At 42.1% G+C, this 14,750-nt stretch overlaps 1 protein-coding gene across 12 annotated transcripts in view; it reads left to right on the forward strand.

Annotated features, from left to right (window-relative positions):
- UNC80 (unc-80 homolog, NALCN channel complex subunit) overlaps nt 1-14,750 on the forward strand; it is a 181,021-nt gene that overhangs the window by 14,323 nt on the left and 151,948 nt on the right. For all 12 annotated transcript variants that reach the window (XM_034785311.1, XM_034785316.1, XM_034785312.1 and 9 more), the window contains exons 4-7: nt 1,686-1,984; nt 6,837-6,960; nt 10,221-10,294; nt 11,122-11,261. In XM_034785311.1, the coding sequence (XP_034641202.1) occupies nt 1,686-1,984; nt 6,837-6,960; nt 10,221-10,294; nt 11,122-11,261 (637 nt within the window). The remainder of the gene's footprint in view (nt 1-1,685; nt 1,985-6,836; nt 6,961-10,220; nt 10,295-11,121; nt 11,262-14,750) is intronic.

Consider the following 14,750-nt stretch of genomic DNA (forward strand, 5'->3'; position numbering starts at 1 on the left):
AGTCCTTGATGGCTTTATTCTTATGGATAGAATTCACTCACGTGATTAGTCACATTAATTATAATAGCATTGTTCCTGTATGTAAGGGTTTGTGTAATCTTGCGCTTGGTTACATTGCAGGCAGATGTAGTAATCAGACTATGCTATATGTAAAATTCAGCACAGCTAAAATAATACAAAGAATTATCAACCTCTTGCAAAAAAAACCCAACCCTGTAGAAATGGATATTAGATTTTATTGAGGTAGATGCAAAAAGAAATTAAAATAAATATTTTCTCCAATTTGGAGTTGTGCCTTAAAAGCTTGATATAACACCAAACCTTTCGCTGTTTTTAAAGGAAATTTTAACACTAGATCAAAACTGGGGGTGGGGAACCCAAACAGAAGACTAGCACTACAAAAATATATTCTTCATAAAATATTAGCTCATATTTTTCTACATTTTCTTTGTCACTGAAGAGATTTGTATTTCATATATGCACTTACCCAAACAAAGCTCCATGAGTCCCCTTCTGTTTAATGCTACAGTTAAATCTTGGTCCCACAGTTTGGGAATGGTGATGTCACAGATATATCATTCTGACTTCACAGCTGGATAATGAAAAGTGAGAAGAAAGGTCATGAATGATGAAATCCTTCTTTAAGCATGAAAGGATCAAATCCGTCCCAGGATTGCAGGGTGCTATCTAAATGAATGAGTGACTTCTTGGAAATTGTTGTCAAGAGGGAGTCACAATCTTGAGAGTCAAATAAGTTCAATACTGTTCTCCAAGAGGAACTGGAATGGATTTCAGCAGTAGCCTTGCTACCTAACTGTAATAAGCTTCTTCAAGGGATATTTATTTTCTGCAAGACATATTCCATGGTAGTCAGATTTTGAAGGCACTGAAAGTGTTGTTATTTGTTGTTGTCATCGTCATCATCATGGCAAATCTCAAAAAGACGTGGCCTCTTTTTGGCATTGCCCAGGTTGATCTTGGCCAGGTCCTTAGCGTGGTCTGGTTGGATATTCAGTTTATGTCTGAAAGTTCTGTATTTCACATGTAAGTAATTGTTGGCCTTGGTCCAGTCCCGGGTGGGTAAGTATCCACGTTACAAAATCTGCCACCACAGCTGACACTAATTGGTTCACAGATTGACAGTCTTAACTGGAAAAAAAACCAATGAATTCATGAGCATAGGGCCTGATCCAAAGCCCGCTATCATCGATAAGAGTCTTTCCACTGATGTCAGTCGGCTTTGCACTATGCTCATCAAGATCAAACTACTTTCTCATCTGGCCTGGTTCCTCCAGAGTTGAAGCATACTGGTGGGGATGGGTAGCAGAGCACAGTCTAGGAAAGCTTGCAGTACTACAGGTTGGGGATCCATAGAAGTGTTTCAAGACCCAGGGCTTTCAAGTTAGCATCTTTTATGAGTACTGTGTTTTCAAACATGCAGACACACACTGAGTGGCACTTCAGGGAGCAGGCAAGGGGGCTGTGCAGGGGAATGTAATATTCTGAATCAGGTGATTTTAACCAAGACATACTAGGAACAACTAGATACTTCTAATTGCAGGGGTGAGATTTTCAAAGCTACGTAGAAAATTTGGGTGCCCAATTCCCTATGCAGCTTTGAAAATCTCCGCTGTACTGATCCTGTGTGAACAGAGACACCCATTATGCTGCATTTTTCCATTCAGGACATCAGGACAAGCTTGGAGTAGCGGAGACTAAGCTTCTTCACACCCTCCATTGGATGCTACTGGAGGCTCCTCAAGACTGCAGCAATGACCGATTTGGAGGAGAGAGAGGCTCCAGCTGGGGAGGGAGCAGTAGCGCCTTTATTCATCAGGTTGAAAACCAGGGATCTCCAGGACACCCTCGGCGTGGCAGCACTAATGAAGAGGAAGAGAATAACCGAAGGAAGTTCTTTCAGAATTCCATGGCAACGGTGGAGCTCTTTGTGTTCCTGTTTGCTCCTCTGGTCCACAGGATTAAAGTAAGTGGAAGAGCTGTCAGGAGTGGTAATGTAGTGATGCCAGTGTGAGGAGACTGCGATTCTGCCTTGGTTGCGAATAGTCATAATAGTGGCTAACTGAATTTAGCATACAGTACAGAATAAAGGCCCAGCCCTCTTGCCTTTACAAGGAGAGCAGTACCATGGACATAATAGAATCATAGAATTGTAGGGCTGGAATGGACCTCGAGAGGTCCAACTCCCTGCGCTGAGACAGGAACAAGTAAACCTAGACCATCCCTGACAGGGGTTTGTCTAAGCTGTGTTTGTTCTTAAAAACCTTCAATGATGAGGATTCCACAACCTTTGATGGAAGCCTGTTCCAGTACTTTATCTTTATACACCTCTCCCTCGATATAACGCTGTCCTTGGGAGCCAAAAAATCTTACTGCGTTATAGGTGAAACCGTGTTATATTGAACTTGCTTTGATCCACCGGAGTGCGTAGTCCCGCCCCTCGGAGCACTGCTTTACCATGTTATATCCAAATTTGTGTTATATCGTGTGGCGTTATATTGAGGTAGTGGTGTAGTTAGAAAGTTTTCCTTATATCTAACCTGAATCTCCCTTGCTTCAGATTAAGCCAATTTCTTCTTGTCCTACCTTCAGCAGACATGGAGAACAATTGATTACTGCCCTCTTTGTAACAGCCCTTAACGTATTTGAAGATGGTTATCGGGTTCTCCTTCAGTCTTCTTTTCTCAAGACTAAACATGCCCAGTTTTTTTAACCTTTCCTCATAGCCAGGTTTTCTAACCTTTTTATCATTTTTGTTGCTCTCTGCTGGACTGTCTCTTCTTTGTCCACATCTTTTTTAAATTGTAGTGCCCAAGCTGGGCACAGTACTCCCATCGAGTCCTCATTAGTGCCAAGCAGAGAGGGACAGTTACCTCCCAGCTCTTGCAGAGGACACTCCTGTTAATACACCCCAGAATATTAGTCTTTTTCACAATTGCATCACGTTGTTGATTATGAATTTGTGATCCTCTCTAACCCCCAGATCCTTTTCAGCAATACTACTGCCTAGCCAGTTATTCCCCATTTGGCATTTGTGTATTTGATTTTTCCTTCCTGTATGTAGTACTTTGCATTTGTCTTTATTGAATTGCATCTTGTTGATTTCAAATTCTCCAATTTGTCAAGGTCATTTTGTATTCTAATCCTGTCCTCCAAAGCGTTTACAACCCCTTCCAGATTGGTGTTATCTACAAATTGTATAAGCATACTCTCCACTCCATTAACCAAGTTATTATTGGAAATTTTGAATAGTACTGGACCCAGGACAGACCTCTGCAGGATCCCACTAGAAACAACATTGACAGTGAACCATTGATTACTACTCTTTCAGTAGAGTGTTTTAACCAGCTGTACACCCATCTTTTACTAAAAGTATAGTACCTTAGAGTAAAAGTATCAAAAGTAATTCCAATTATATGAGTAAGGGTTTTAGCACTGGGCAGACACTAAGGCAAGAATATCCAAAGTGAAGCACCTGCATCTATATTTAGCACCTGCATAAGTGGCCTGATTATCAGAGGTGTTGAGTACCTGCCGCTCTCATTGAAATCAGTGAGTCCTGAGGACATGAGCCCCTCACTGGTTCAGAGCTGGAGCAAGGACTGTGGAATTTAGCTCAGTCTGGTTGACTCCCATTCACGGTTAAGAAATGCCTTTCTGTCCAGGGGCGGCTCCAGGCGCCAGCGCAGCAAGTGCGTGCCTGGGGCGGCAAGCCACGGGGGGCGGCCTGCCGGTCGCTGTGAGGGCATCAGGTAGGTGGCTTTCCGCGGCATGTCTGCGGGAGGTCTGCCGGTCCTGTGGCTTCGGCGGCAATTCGGCGGCATGGACGCTGATGGCGCAGCACCAGCGGACCTCCCACAGGCATGCCGCCGAATCCGCATGACCAGCGGACTGCCCGCAGGCGCGCCGCCGAAAGCCGCCTGCCTTCTGTGCTTGGGGCGGCAAAAAACATAGAGCTGCCCCTGTTTCTGTCTGCTCAGTAATTCCAGAAGCAGGGTTGTCACTGATTTGTTATTGTTATTACTAATAGCATTGATACTAATTAATTAATATGATCTGTGGTAGTTTTAGTGGCAGGTGCAAATTAAGGACTTCTTTGTTCTGATGTCAGAAGTAAGCTGCAGGCTTCTTGTCAGCTGAAGTCCTTCTCTTTATTTTATGATATATACGCCAGCTTTGCAGAACTATGTAATCAGGAGTTATCTCCCTGCACATTCTGATTCCTGCCACTTGTCCTTAGCTTCACTGGAGGTCTACTTTTCTGCCTTAATGTTTTAAGGCTAGCCTCTTAAGTGAAATTGGCTGTTCTCAATCAGACAGTCCTAGAAAGTAAGTTGTTAGAAAATGGCTATGTTTAACCATATAGCTGCTAAATAAAGCTCACCACCCATTTCTCATCCCCTACGTGAATCTGAACTCTCACAGCACATGTTGTAACTAATTATGCTGACCCTAAAGGGCCTGCACAGAGGAGTAAGATTTGGCCAGCCCTCTGGCATGGCCTTTCTGCATTCTGACTCAGGCGTTGTGGAGATGTGTGCCTGGTACTCCCCACTCCCCTTACCAAGCAGGTGGGGAGGGGATGGTGCATCAGCTACTTATGGACATGTACACGCACCAGTCAGCAGAACTGAGCCAGCATTGGAGTCGAAAGTTACTAGTACCTGGTAAAGGGGTGGCACAAATTTCTTCTGGCTGGTAATCTTTGAGTCCCAGTTCTTCCCAAAGCTCTTCCAGGGCTGATACAGCGACATTTCACCTCTGACTCAGGGTGAGCAGCAAAGACAAAATCTAATTCCGAAATAACATCATTAACCTTGTATTCATATACAACTACAGTGTAGCGGGGCCAGTGCACCACCAAAAACTTAACAGAGCACAGGGAAATCCTGCTGGAAAGGCATAACGAGTGGGGTACCGCAGAGGTCTGTTTTAGGACCGGCTCTGTTCAATATCTTCATCAACGACATAGATATTGGCATAGAAAGTACGCTTATTAAGTTTGCGGATGATACCAAACTGGGAGGGATTGCAACTGCTTTGGAGGACAGGGTCATAATTCAAAATGATCTGGACAAATTGGAGAAATGGTCTGAGTTAAACAGGATGAAGTTTAACAAAGACAAATGCAAAGTGCTCCACTTAGGAAGAAAAAATCTGTTTCACACATACAGAATGGGAAGAGACTGTCTAGGAAGGAGTAAGGCAGAAAGGGATCTAGGGGTTATAGTGGACCACAAGCTAAATATGAGTCAACAGTGTGATGCTGTTGCAAAAAAAGCAAACATGATTCTGGGATGTATTAACAGGTGTGTTGTGAGCAAGACACAAGAAGTCATTCTTCTGCTCTACTCTGCTCTGGTTAGGCCTCAGCTGGAGTATTGTGTCAAGTTCTGGGCACTGCATTTCAAGAAAGATGTGGAGAAATTGGAGCGGGTCCAGAGAAGAGCAACAAGAATGATTAAAGGTCTTGAGAACATGACCTATGAAGGAAGGCTGAAAGAATTGGGTTTGTTTAGTTTGGAAAAGAGAAGACTGAGAGGAGACATGATAGCAGTTTTCAGGTATTTAAAAGGGTGTCATAAGGAGGAGGGAGAAAACTTGTTCACCTTAGCTTCTAAGGATAGAACAAGAAGCAATTGGTTTAAACTGCAGCAAGGGAGGTCTAGGTTGGACATTAGGAAAAAGTTCCTAACTGTCAGGGTGGTTAAACACTGGAATAAATTGCCTAGGGAGGTTGTGGAATCTCCATCTCTGGAGATATTTAAGAGTAGGTTAGATAAATGTCTATCAGGGATGGTCTAGACTGTATTTGGTCCTGCCACGCGGGCAGGGGACTGGACTCGATGACCTCTCGAGGTCCCTTCCAGTCCTAGAATCTATGAATCTATGAAAAGCAATGTCTTGCTTATGCTTATTTCCACAACACCTGAAAGTGTTGCTGGGTGCTCTGTCATGCAAATACAAAAGGCATGATAGCTGCCCCCAAAGAGATTACGAACTCATTTTAGATGTGATGGGCGGGGAATAACAAAAAGTAGGGAAGGGAAAAGGTGAGGAAGGACAATATTTCCAGCAGTCAGCTCATGGAGCCACTTAGTTTAAGTACATGCATGCTTGGGCCCTGGTCCTGCAAAGATTTACCTGCGTGTGTAACTTTACTAATGTAGATAGTTCCATTGACATCAGTAGGGCTACTCACATGAGTAAAATTACACACATGCATAAATCTTTGCAGCACAACGATTTTGATGTTTAAATTAAAAATTAATAGTAGTAATAGGACCATAATATGTTGGCACTTGTAATAATTTGTAAAAATGTTCATATTTCCTAAATAAATATTTTTTATAATAATTATTATTTTTGGCTCATTTTGTGCAGGCAGGCATTGTAGGAAAAGGGAGCTTAAAGGAAAGATTTACATACTAAATGATCTAAAGCAATAAGCAGAATAATGAGTACAAAGGATTTTGCTGCGATGGTGGGTAGGTTTTTCAGTAGTAGCAGAGATCCTGGAAAACACAGGTTTTGATCAGTATAATGTGGTCTGGGCACAAAGGCCCTTTACTTAGCTTTGTACTGAGAATTCCACGTTGCTTTATTACTAGACCATTGGGTAGGTATTTATGCCTTCTTTGAATAGTTACAGTAGTGACCTTTTGACTTATTGCACACAAACAGTGTGTGATCATTGTTGTTGCTTTCAAGGTCCATGTCACAGTAGGAGGGACATCAACACACACAGAAAACAATGCTCTTCTGTGACAGCCTGACTAATCCACATATGGTATGATGATCCCATTGTGTCTTTCTAGGAATCTGACCTGACTTTTCGGCTGGCCAGTGGCCTTGTTATTTGGCAACCCATGTGGGAGCACAGGCAGCCTGAGGTTTCTGCCTTCACTGCTCTGGTAAAGCCAATCAGGAACATTATTACAGGTGCGTGACTTTGCTGTGTAGTCACAGATGTTAAGCATCGGAAAGTCTCTTCCTTGTGGTACGGTTATCTGAGCCCCATTTGCCATGCGTGTAGGATCTGTGTACAGTCCTGTGTTTTTGTTTTATTTTTGTGCCTTACCAAAATAAACCCTCTCTTCATGGCCATGTCTACATGCAGAAATGGCACCGATTTTAACTAAATTTAACCTATTTAGATAAACTGGTACAACTGCTGAATGTAAAGAAGCCCTCAGTCCAATTCCCATTAAAACTAATGGGACAAAATCATCCTGACATAATAAGATGAGTCTCCCATTAACGTCAAGGGGAGCTGCACCATTTACACCAGGATCAAAATCAATTCAATCAGATTTCTTGCTATGGTTACCCAATTTTTAGTCTCTCTACTCTTAGTCCTGGTCTACCCATACAAGTTGCACCAGTTTAACTAAAGGTGCAATTTTAATCCATCTTGATTAAATCAATGCAACTTTGTGTGTGGACTCTCTTACATTGGTTTAAATCTGTTTTATATACATTTAACCTGCATTTGTTTAACTAAATCAGTTTAACATCACACCTTTATTTAAACTGGTACAATTTCTGTGTGTTGACAAGTAAGTAAATGTGTACGATAGAAGTGTCAGACTTGTATTGATACTACTTTTCATGTAATGCCCTGTATCTACTGTAATGCCAGCTGACTTAATCTCAGAAGCCTATTCATACAGGCTTCCTATATATAAGAGAAAAAGAAAAAAAAGGTCTCATACTAAATCCTAAACTGGTGTAAATTGTATTTCTGTTTACTTTAGCGGAGCTATACCAGCTGAGGAGCTGAACCATACATTTTAAATTGCCCTTAGATTAAAATAAATCCTTTAATATTTCCTGTAGATTTTATCTTTGTGGAATATGCTAAAATTACAGGAATAATTTGAATCCTTGGACAATATTTTAAGACTCTTTCTCTCAATGCCATCAATATTTGCATAAATTTAGAAGGAAGCTAGATAATTTCCTGTCAATTTCACATGTCTGTTTCCATGTACATGTTTCTAAGAAGAAGTAGAGAGAGTGTTTGGCAACAGGTTGATGCTGATGAGGAAAATACAGAGGCTAGCAGCCACATACTATTGGTAGCAAAGGGATAGTCAATGATACAGATGCTCTTCCTAACCCAAATTCTGATTTTGTAGTATTATAATAACATGGGATTGTTTCAAAAGGCCTAGCCAAGATGATGATGATCTGATCTCACATGCTTCAGCGTATTTGCTCCTTATTTACATCAGCATAAATGAGATACGAATCAGCTCCTTATGGTTCCCCAAGTCTTTGTATGTCTTTTGAGTCCAGATCCTCAAAAGTTTGTAAGTGCCTAACTCCAACTGATTTCAGGGTATATGTAGGGTATATGCAGGTATTGAAATAAATTGAAGTTAAGAGACTAAATACCTTATAAGATCTGGGCCTTTGTCCTCACTTATACCCTGTTAAGTATTTTTTCATCCTGGAGGTGCAACACAAAATCTCAGCTCAGTATCTTTCTCAAAGGGTCTGATCCAAAGTCCACTGAGATCAATGAGAGTCTCTTTCCACTGATTTCAGTGGGCTTTGGTTCAGGCCCTAACATGACTTCAGTGGTTGATTCTGACATATAAAATGTTACATTTTGAAAACATTCACCATGAAGTTGAGCAAACATTGGATTTTTTTTTTAATCCAATGGAAAATTACAATATCTTGACAGTTGTTTTCATCCTGAATTGGGATGAACAGTAAAAATCTGAAATTTTTCATGAAGTCAAAAATTCCAATTTGGAAATGTCAAAACATTTCATATTGAGTCAGTCTGACATTAAGTTGCATCTGCCATGGTTCCTCATGGGAATGGTAGTTAAGATGCTTCATGCCCCCATTCTTATATATGGGCTGTACTCCCTGGCCAGACTACCTCTCCCAGGATACAACACAAACTCCCATGAGTCATGTGGCTCCATCAGAGAGGAGACCGAAGTGCATCCTGGTTGCAGTAGTCTGGCCAAGGAGCCTGTCATAACTATAAAGGGAAGGGTAATAATCCTCCTGTATACAATACTATAAAATCCCTCCTGGCCAGATGCACCAAACTCCTTTTACCTGTAAAGGGTTAAGAAGCTCAGGTAACCTGGCTGACACCTGACCCAATGGACCAATAAGGGGACAAGATACTTTCAAATCTTGGGTGGGGGGAAGGCTTTTGTTTGAGCTCTTTGTTTTGGTGGTGTTTGCTCTTGGGACTAAGAGGGACTGGGCATCAACCCACGTTCTCCAAATCTTTCTGAACAAGTCTCTCATATTTCAAACAAGTAAGTAACAGCTAGGCAAGGCGTATTAATTTATCTTTGTTTTCTCAACTTGTGAATTTTACCTTTGCTACAGGGAAGTTTATCCCTGTTTTGTTGTAACTTTGAAACTAAGGCTAGAGGGGGTTCCTCTGGGGTCTTTGAATCTGATTACCCTGTAAAGTTATTTTCCATCCTGATTTACAGAGATGATTTTTACATTTTCTTTTAATAAAATCCTTCTTTTAAGAACCTGACTGATTTTTCCATTGTCCAAAGACCCAGGGGTTTGGGACTTTGATCACTTTGTAACCAATTGGTTAGGATATTATTCTCAAGCCTCCCCAAGAAAGGGGGTGTAAGGGCTTGGGGGGATATTTTGGGGGAAGAGGAACTCCAAGTGGCCCTTTCCCTGTTTCTTGTTAAATCACTTGGTGGTGGCAGCGTACCAGGTTTTAACCTAGCTGGTAGAAATAAGCTTAGGGGGCTTTCATGCGGGTCCCCACATCTGTACCCTAGAGTTCAGAGTGGGGAAGGAACCCTGACAGAGCCCAACCCATGAGAGAACTGGAGCATGAAGCACATGAACTACAGTGCCCTTGAGTTACTGTGGCACACTAGACAGATGCAATTTAATGTCAAACTGTCTTGGAATGAAATGTTTCAGTTCAGCTCAACAAACCAAAATTATTTTGCAAGGGGCACCAATTCCCCCAGGAAATTTTGATTTTGTGATAACTGCGCTTCCTGTGCCAAAAAAAAAAATCAACAGAAAATTGCCAGCCAACTATAATTTCCAACAGGTGTAGCTAACGTCTGGTAATGTTACAGTGAGGGGGATGCCACTTTTTACAATAGCAAATAGCTTATTTGTTTGATGAATACAACATGTGCATTACATTTTTAAAATTTCTCTTTTTATTTTCATCCCAGCCAAGAGAAGTTCTCCTACTAGCAACCAGAGCCTGTCTTGTGAATCCCCTAATCTGGACACTGGACACACAGAGGTGGGCCTGTGGCTAGACAAGCAAGAGTGGGGAGCTGTGGGGAGATAATATTTTTTTTAAATTGATGGGGTGGAGAAGGGGTCTTTTGCAGGGAATTTTGGAATGACAGTTGCAATTACTATGCAGGTCTCCAAAGCCTCTTAATGCTTTTATTGAATTGTGTGTTTTATAATTGGTTTTATCATTTCCAAGGCCTTCCCCCTGCAAAGAATGAGGTTGGGGCCCAGGGCAAAGAAACAATATAAAGCTTACAGAACCTATATAAAAGGAGAAAACAAGCCATCATCAATATTGTAAAGACACATGGCAGCACTAAGAAGAGAGGGCCAGTGCCCTCCATTTTCATTTAAATAAACACATCTTTTTGGATGATTTGGAGCCATCAAGGTGTGCACTATCCAGCCTAAATTACTGCATGTTCAAATTGCTGTTATCCTCTGCCCTCCCTTCCCCCTATTATTAATATTATTAATAATAATTAATAACAACAACATATCATCACTTGTAATGTCTTATCTTGCATTAGGCCCTGACCTATGCAACAAATAACTTTCCATTGAAGTAAACGGAACTCCATGCAGGTTTAAGGGTCTGCCGAGGTGGAATAGTTTATAGGACTGGGGCCTTAGCTTATACACTGTCTGGAATGAAAACCATGTGTTTGCACGGTGTCTAGGACATTGGAGCCCCAATCCTGATCGAGTCCCCTCAATACTATCTTAGTATAAATAGTACTATTATATAAGTACTGATCATAGTAAGAGGGCTAATGTGGAAGATCCAAATCCGTTTTTAAACTTATTTCTCTATACTGAAAATATCCTAAGGGACTTCAGGTGGTGTGTGAAACAGCCCAGCCAGATGCTGTGCCTCCAAGGGCCACTGTTTCAGGCTGTCATCGGGGAAACTCCTTTGATGGAAGTGTGTCATCCCAAACATCCCAAGACAGAGGACCTCCTCTTTCCAGGTACAGAATCCTGCGAAAAGCTTTGTTGGTATAACTTTCTGGGGAGTGTGTGTTCCAGGTCCCCTCTGCCCAATCCCCAAAGGATATAAGTCTTACAGTCCCAACTAAAGAGCCTTGTCTCTTCAGCCGAAACTCTAACCGCTCATGCTTTTAGCTCTGGAGGTCCTCCGTTCAGTTGCCGGTGTATCATCTGAGATGGTGGTTGTCACACTGATTTTATTCCATCTAATTTACAGGACTGCCCAGCTGGCCATTAGGATAGCAACTATAGAGAAATGGGGACAGAGCAGAGGACAAGGCCCTTTTATATGTTGGAGTTTGATGATTTAAAAAACAAACAAACTTTAGGTTCATTGCTCCTTGGCTGGGCACGTCCTCTGCGGCTTGATCTGTCTTGGCTGCCCTCTGGGCAATTCTCTTTCCCTGTGTGGCAGAGTATTTCTGTACCTCTCCTCCCTTTTAGTGCGGCTTGGCCGCTACCCCCATTTCCCCTTCTTCACATACAACTGTTCAGTTCACTTACTGCAGGCTGGCTGGCAGGGAGCCAAAAGAACAACTGCTCAAATCTCTTCTCAGCCAGCCTTGAAGGGCTTAGGCAAAGATTTTAGAATGCAGGAGCCTAAATTTAACCTCCTTAATTCGTATCTGGGAGAGATAAAGGTACAGCCAGTTTTTCAGAAGGGCTGAGCACACATCAGCTCCCATTAGGGTTTGTGAATACTCAGCACTTTTGAAAATCTGACCATATTTTTCTTAGGCTCCTATTTTTAAAAATGTTGGCCCTCATGTTCAGTTGCACTGGAAAATTTCAAACAAAAACACTCAAGAGTTTCAGAATTTGCTTCACTACAGTAACATTTTATCTCTGTTCCAAAATTTCTCTGATTCCAAAAACAACTCCCAACTATTTTCTCGAAATACGTATTATTGATATATCTTGTCACCTGCTTCAATGGGTAAAAACATTCTTTACGGACCTGATCTAGTTGGGAGTCTTTCTGTTGACTTCAGTGGGTTTTGTGTCAGGTCCTGTATAAATTCTGGGTTTTTATTTCATTGTATTAACGTTACCTGGGAAAACTAAGTCATCTGTTACTTCTGAGTATTGTTTTCTAAATGTAAACTGTTCCTCATGTACGCCATTGTTCAGCGTGCATACATGCACCCATAAAAAGTAAGGGAGCAGGCAACCTTTTAGAAGACTGAATCAGGTGATCAGTTCATCCAGCTCAGTCTGGTGGTTGCTATGGAGATGAAGCTTTCGACAGGCTTTGTAGAGAGCGTCACTAATGTCTCCTCATTTGGAGAACTCATTGATCAATTAAAACTGAACAGGGAGTTTTGGTTGCCAAGCAACGGACAATTCAGAAACAAATGTTATTTACTCCTGTTATCAACAACCACAGTATTCCTTTGTCCTTGGGCCCATGGCTGGACAAAATAGCCACCCACTCATCCTGCAATTATCAGTCAACAAGTACCTGATTAAATGTCCACAGGGTTTAATTCAAAGCGAAGCAAACGATTTTAAATTCTGTTTTCTTGGTAACTCATTCAGCAAGCCTTGAGTTTACTCCTCTGATCCTAGATAAATATCCCCGCTCCATTCAGTGAAGTTCTTCATTTCAATGGAACCGTTACAGTAGTAAAACCCCAGCCATTTATTCTGCAGCTGGCTGTCACTCTCTGCCTTGGAAATAGACTTTGCAAGCAGGGCTTGAATGGTAAATATTTCAGAAGAACAATCCTTCTTTTGGGCTAGCTTGTGAACTGGAGTTCATACTCATGTAAGGGAGTATGAGAGAATACAGATCCCCTTACACTCTAGTAGGGGCTCCGTAGACCTGGGGTCTGATCGCAGAGGAATAAGCAGAGAAAGATGCATAACCTTTCTACAAGAGGGTGGGTATAGGCAGAGTCCTGGCTTCATCCTCTGTGCTTGCTAGTCAGTGCAGCTGAGCTGGTCTGGGAGATATTGGCAGGCAGATTTTATTTTTCTTTGGGATAATTCTTTTTCTGGGATGCTGCTGGAGTGGTGCAGCAACCCTTTGTCCAGGCTGCCCTTCCGATCCAGGCTGGCCCTTTTGTTTTCTCCTCATGTGCATTTCACTCATTTCTCTCTTTGCAATGTTTCGAGAAGGGTGTATGATGGGACCCCTGATGTCAGTCTGGTGGGAAAGGTGTTTTTAAATTATCACTGTTTTCTTTTTGTTCTTTTATTTAAAGTCTTTTTTAAATCACCCCACTTGTAATTACATTTTATCTTGACTACAGCATTAGTGGAAACATTTGAACCGTAGACTGAATATAGCAATATATGCCAATACCTAAGGTCTAGTTTTCAAAAGTCAGTGCCTTTAAAAAAGGCCTAGAGGAAGTCTATGGTGTCCTCCATTGACAGAGGCTGGCAGCAAACCATCTCCTGCAGATTTGCTTGGACATTTTAAGTTCTGAATGGACACATTTCTCTGAGATGAATCCTTCCCAGCCACCCCATCTGCAAATGTGTCCCAGGAAGAAACTGCCAATCTACCCTGATTGCAGGTGGGGTCAGCATTGCAAACCTTTTGCTCAACCCTACTTAACTGGATATCTAAAAACCTGCATTTGAATGCTCAAATTGGCTTATATTATTTTTATTATTATTTGTATTATGCTAGAGCCTCGGCGCCCCAGTCATGGACTAGGATCCCGTTGTGCTAGGTGCTGTACAAACAGAACAAAAAGACAGTGCCTGTTCCAAACAGCTTACAATCTTAGGGCTTGTCTACATGAATATTTAGTTTGCAGCAAGGTTGGCTTTGAATCTATCCCGCACTAGCCTGCCGCAGACTGACCATCCATGTGGACCCAGCTGATGCACATTAACAGTTCTAGTCCTGGACTAGATCAAAGCACATTAACAAACTGTTAATGCGCGTCAGCAGAGCCCCCATGGCAGCTTGCCTGCGTCAGGCTAGTGTGGGGTAGATTCACACCCCAGCTTGCAGTAAACTAACTGTTAATTTAGACAAATTCTACTATAAGACAAGAGACAACAGATGGATACAGACAGACTGCATAGGGAGTACAAGGAAACAATGAGACAATATTGGTCAGCCTGATAGGCAGTGGTCCCAGCACACCAGCAATCTAACTCAATCAAGTGTCTTGTATCCAGTTAGGCTGTAATCCAGCAAAGCACTGAAGCATGTATGTAACTTTAAGCACTATCACAGTCCCACTGAAGTCAGTGGATTGTGGCTGCTCAATATTAGGCTAGGTGTCCAAATGCAGATACAGTAACTTCTCATTTAAAGTTGTCCCGGTTAACGTTGTTTCGTTGATGATCAATTAGGGAACATGCTTGTTTAAAGTTGCGCAGTGCTCCCTTATAACGTTATTTGGCAGCCGCCTGTTTTATCCACTGCTTGCAGGAAGAGCAGCCCGTTGGAGCCAGCTGGTGGGGACTTGGAAGCAGGGTGGACCGTAGGGTGACCAGATGTCCCG

The sequence above is a fragment of the Trachemys scripta genome, chromosome 11, assembly GCF_013100865.1.
Source record: "Trachemys scripta elegans isolate TJP31775 chromosome 11, CAS_Tse_1.0, whole genome shotgun sequence".
Taxonomy (NCBI): domain Eukaryota; kingdom Metazoa; phylum Chordata; order Testudines; family Emydidae; genus Trachemys; species Trachemys scripta.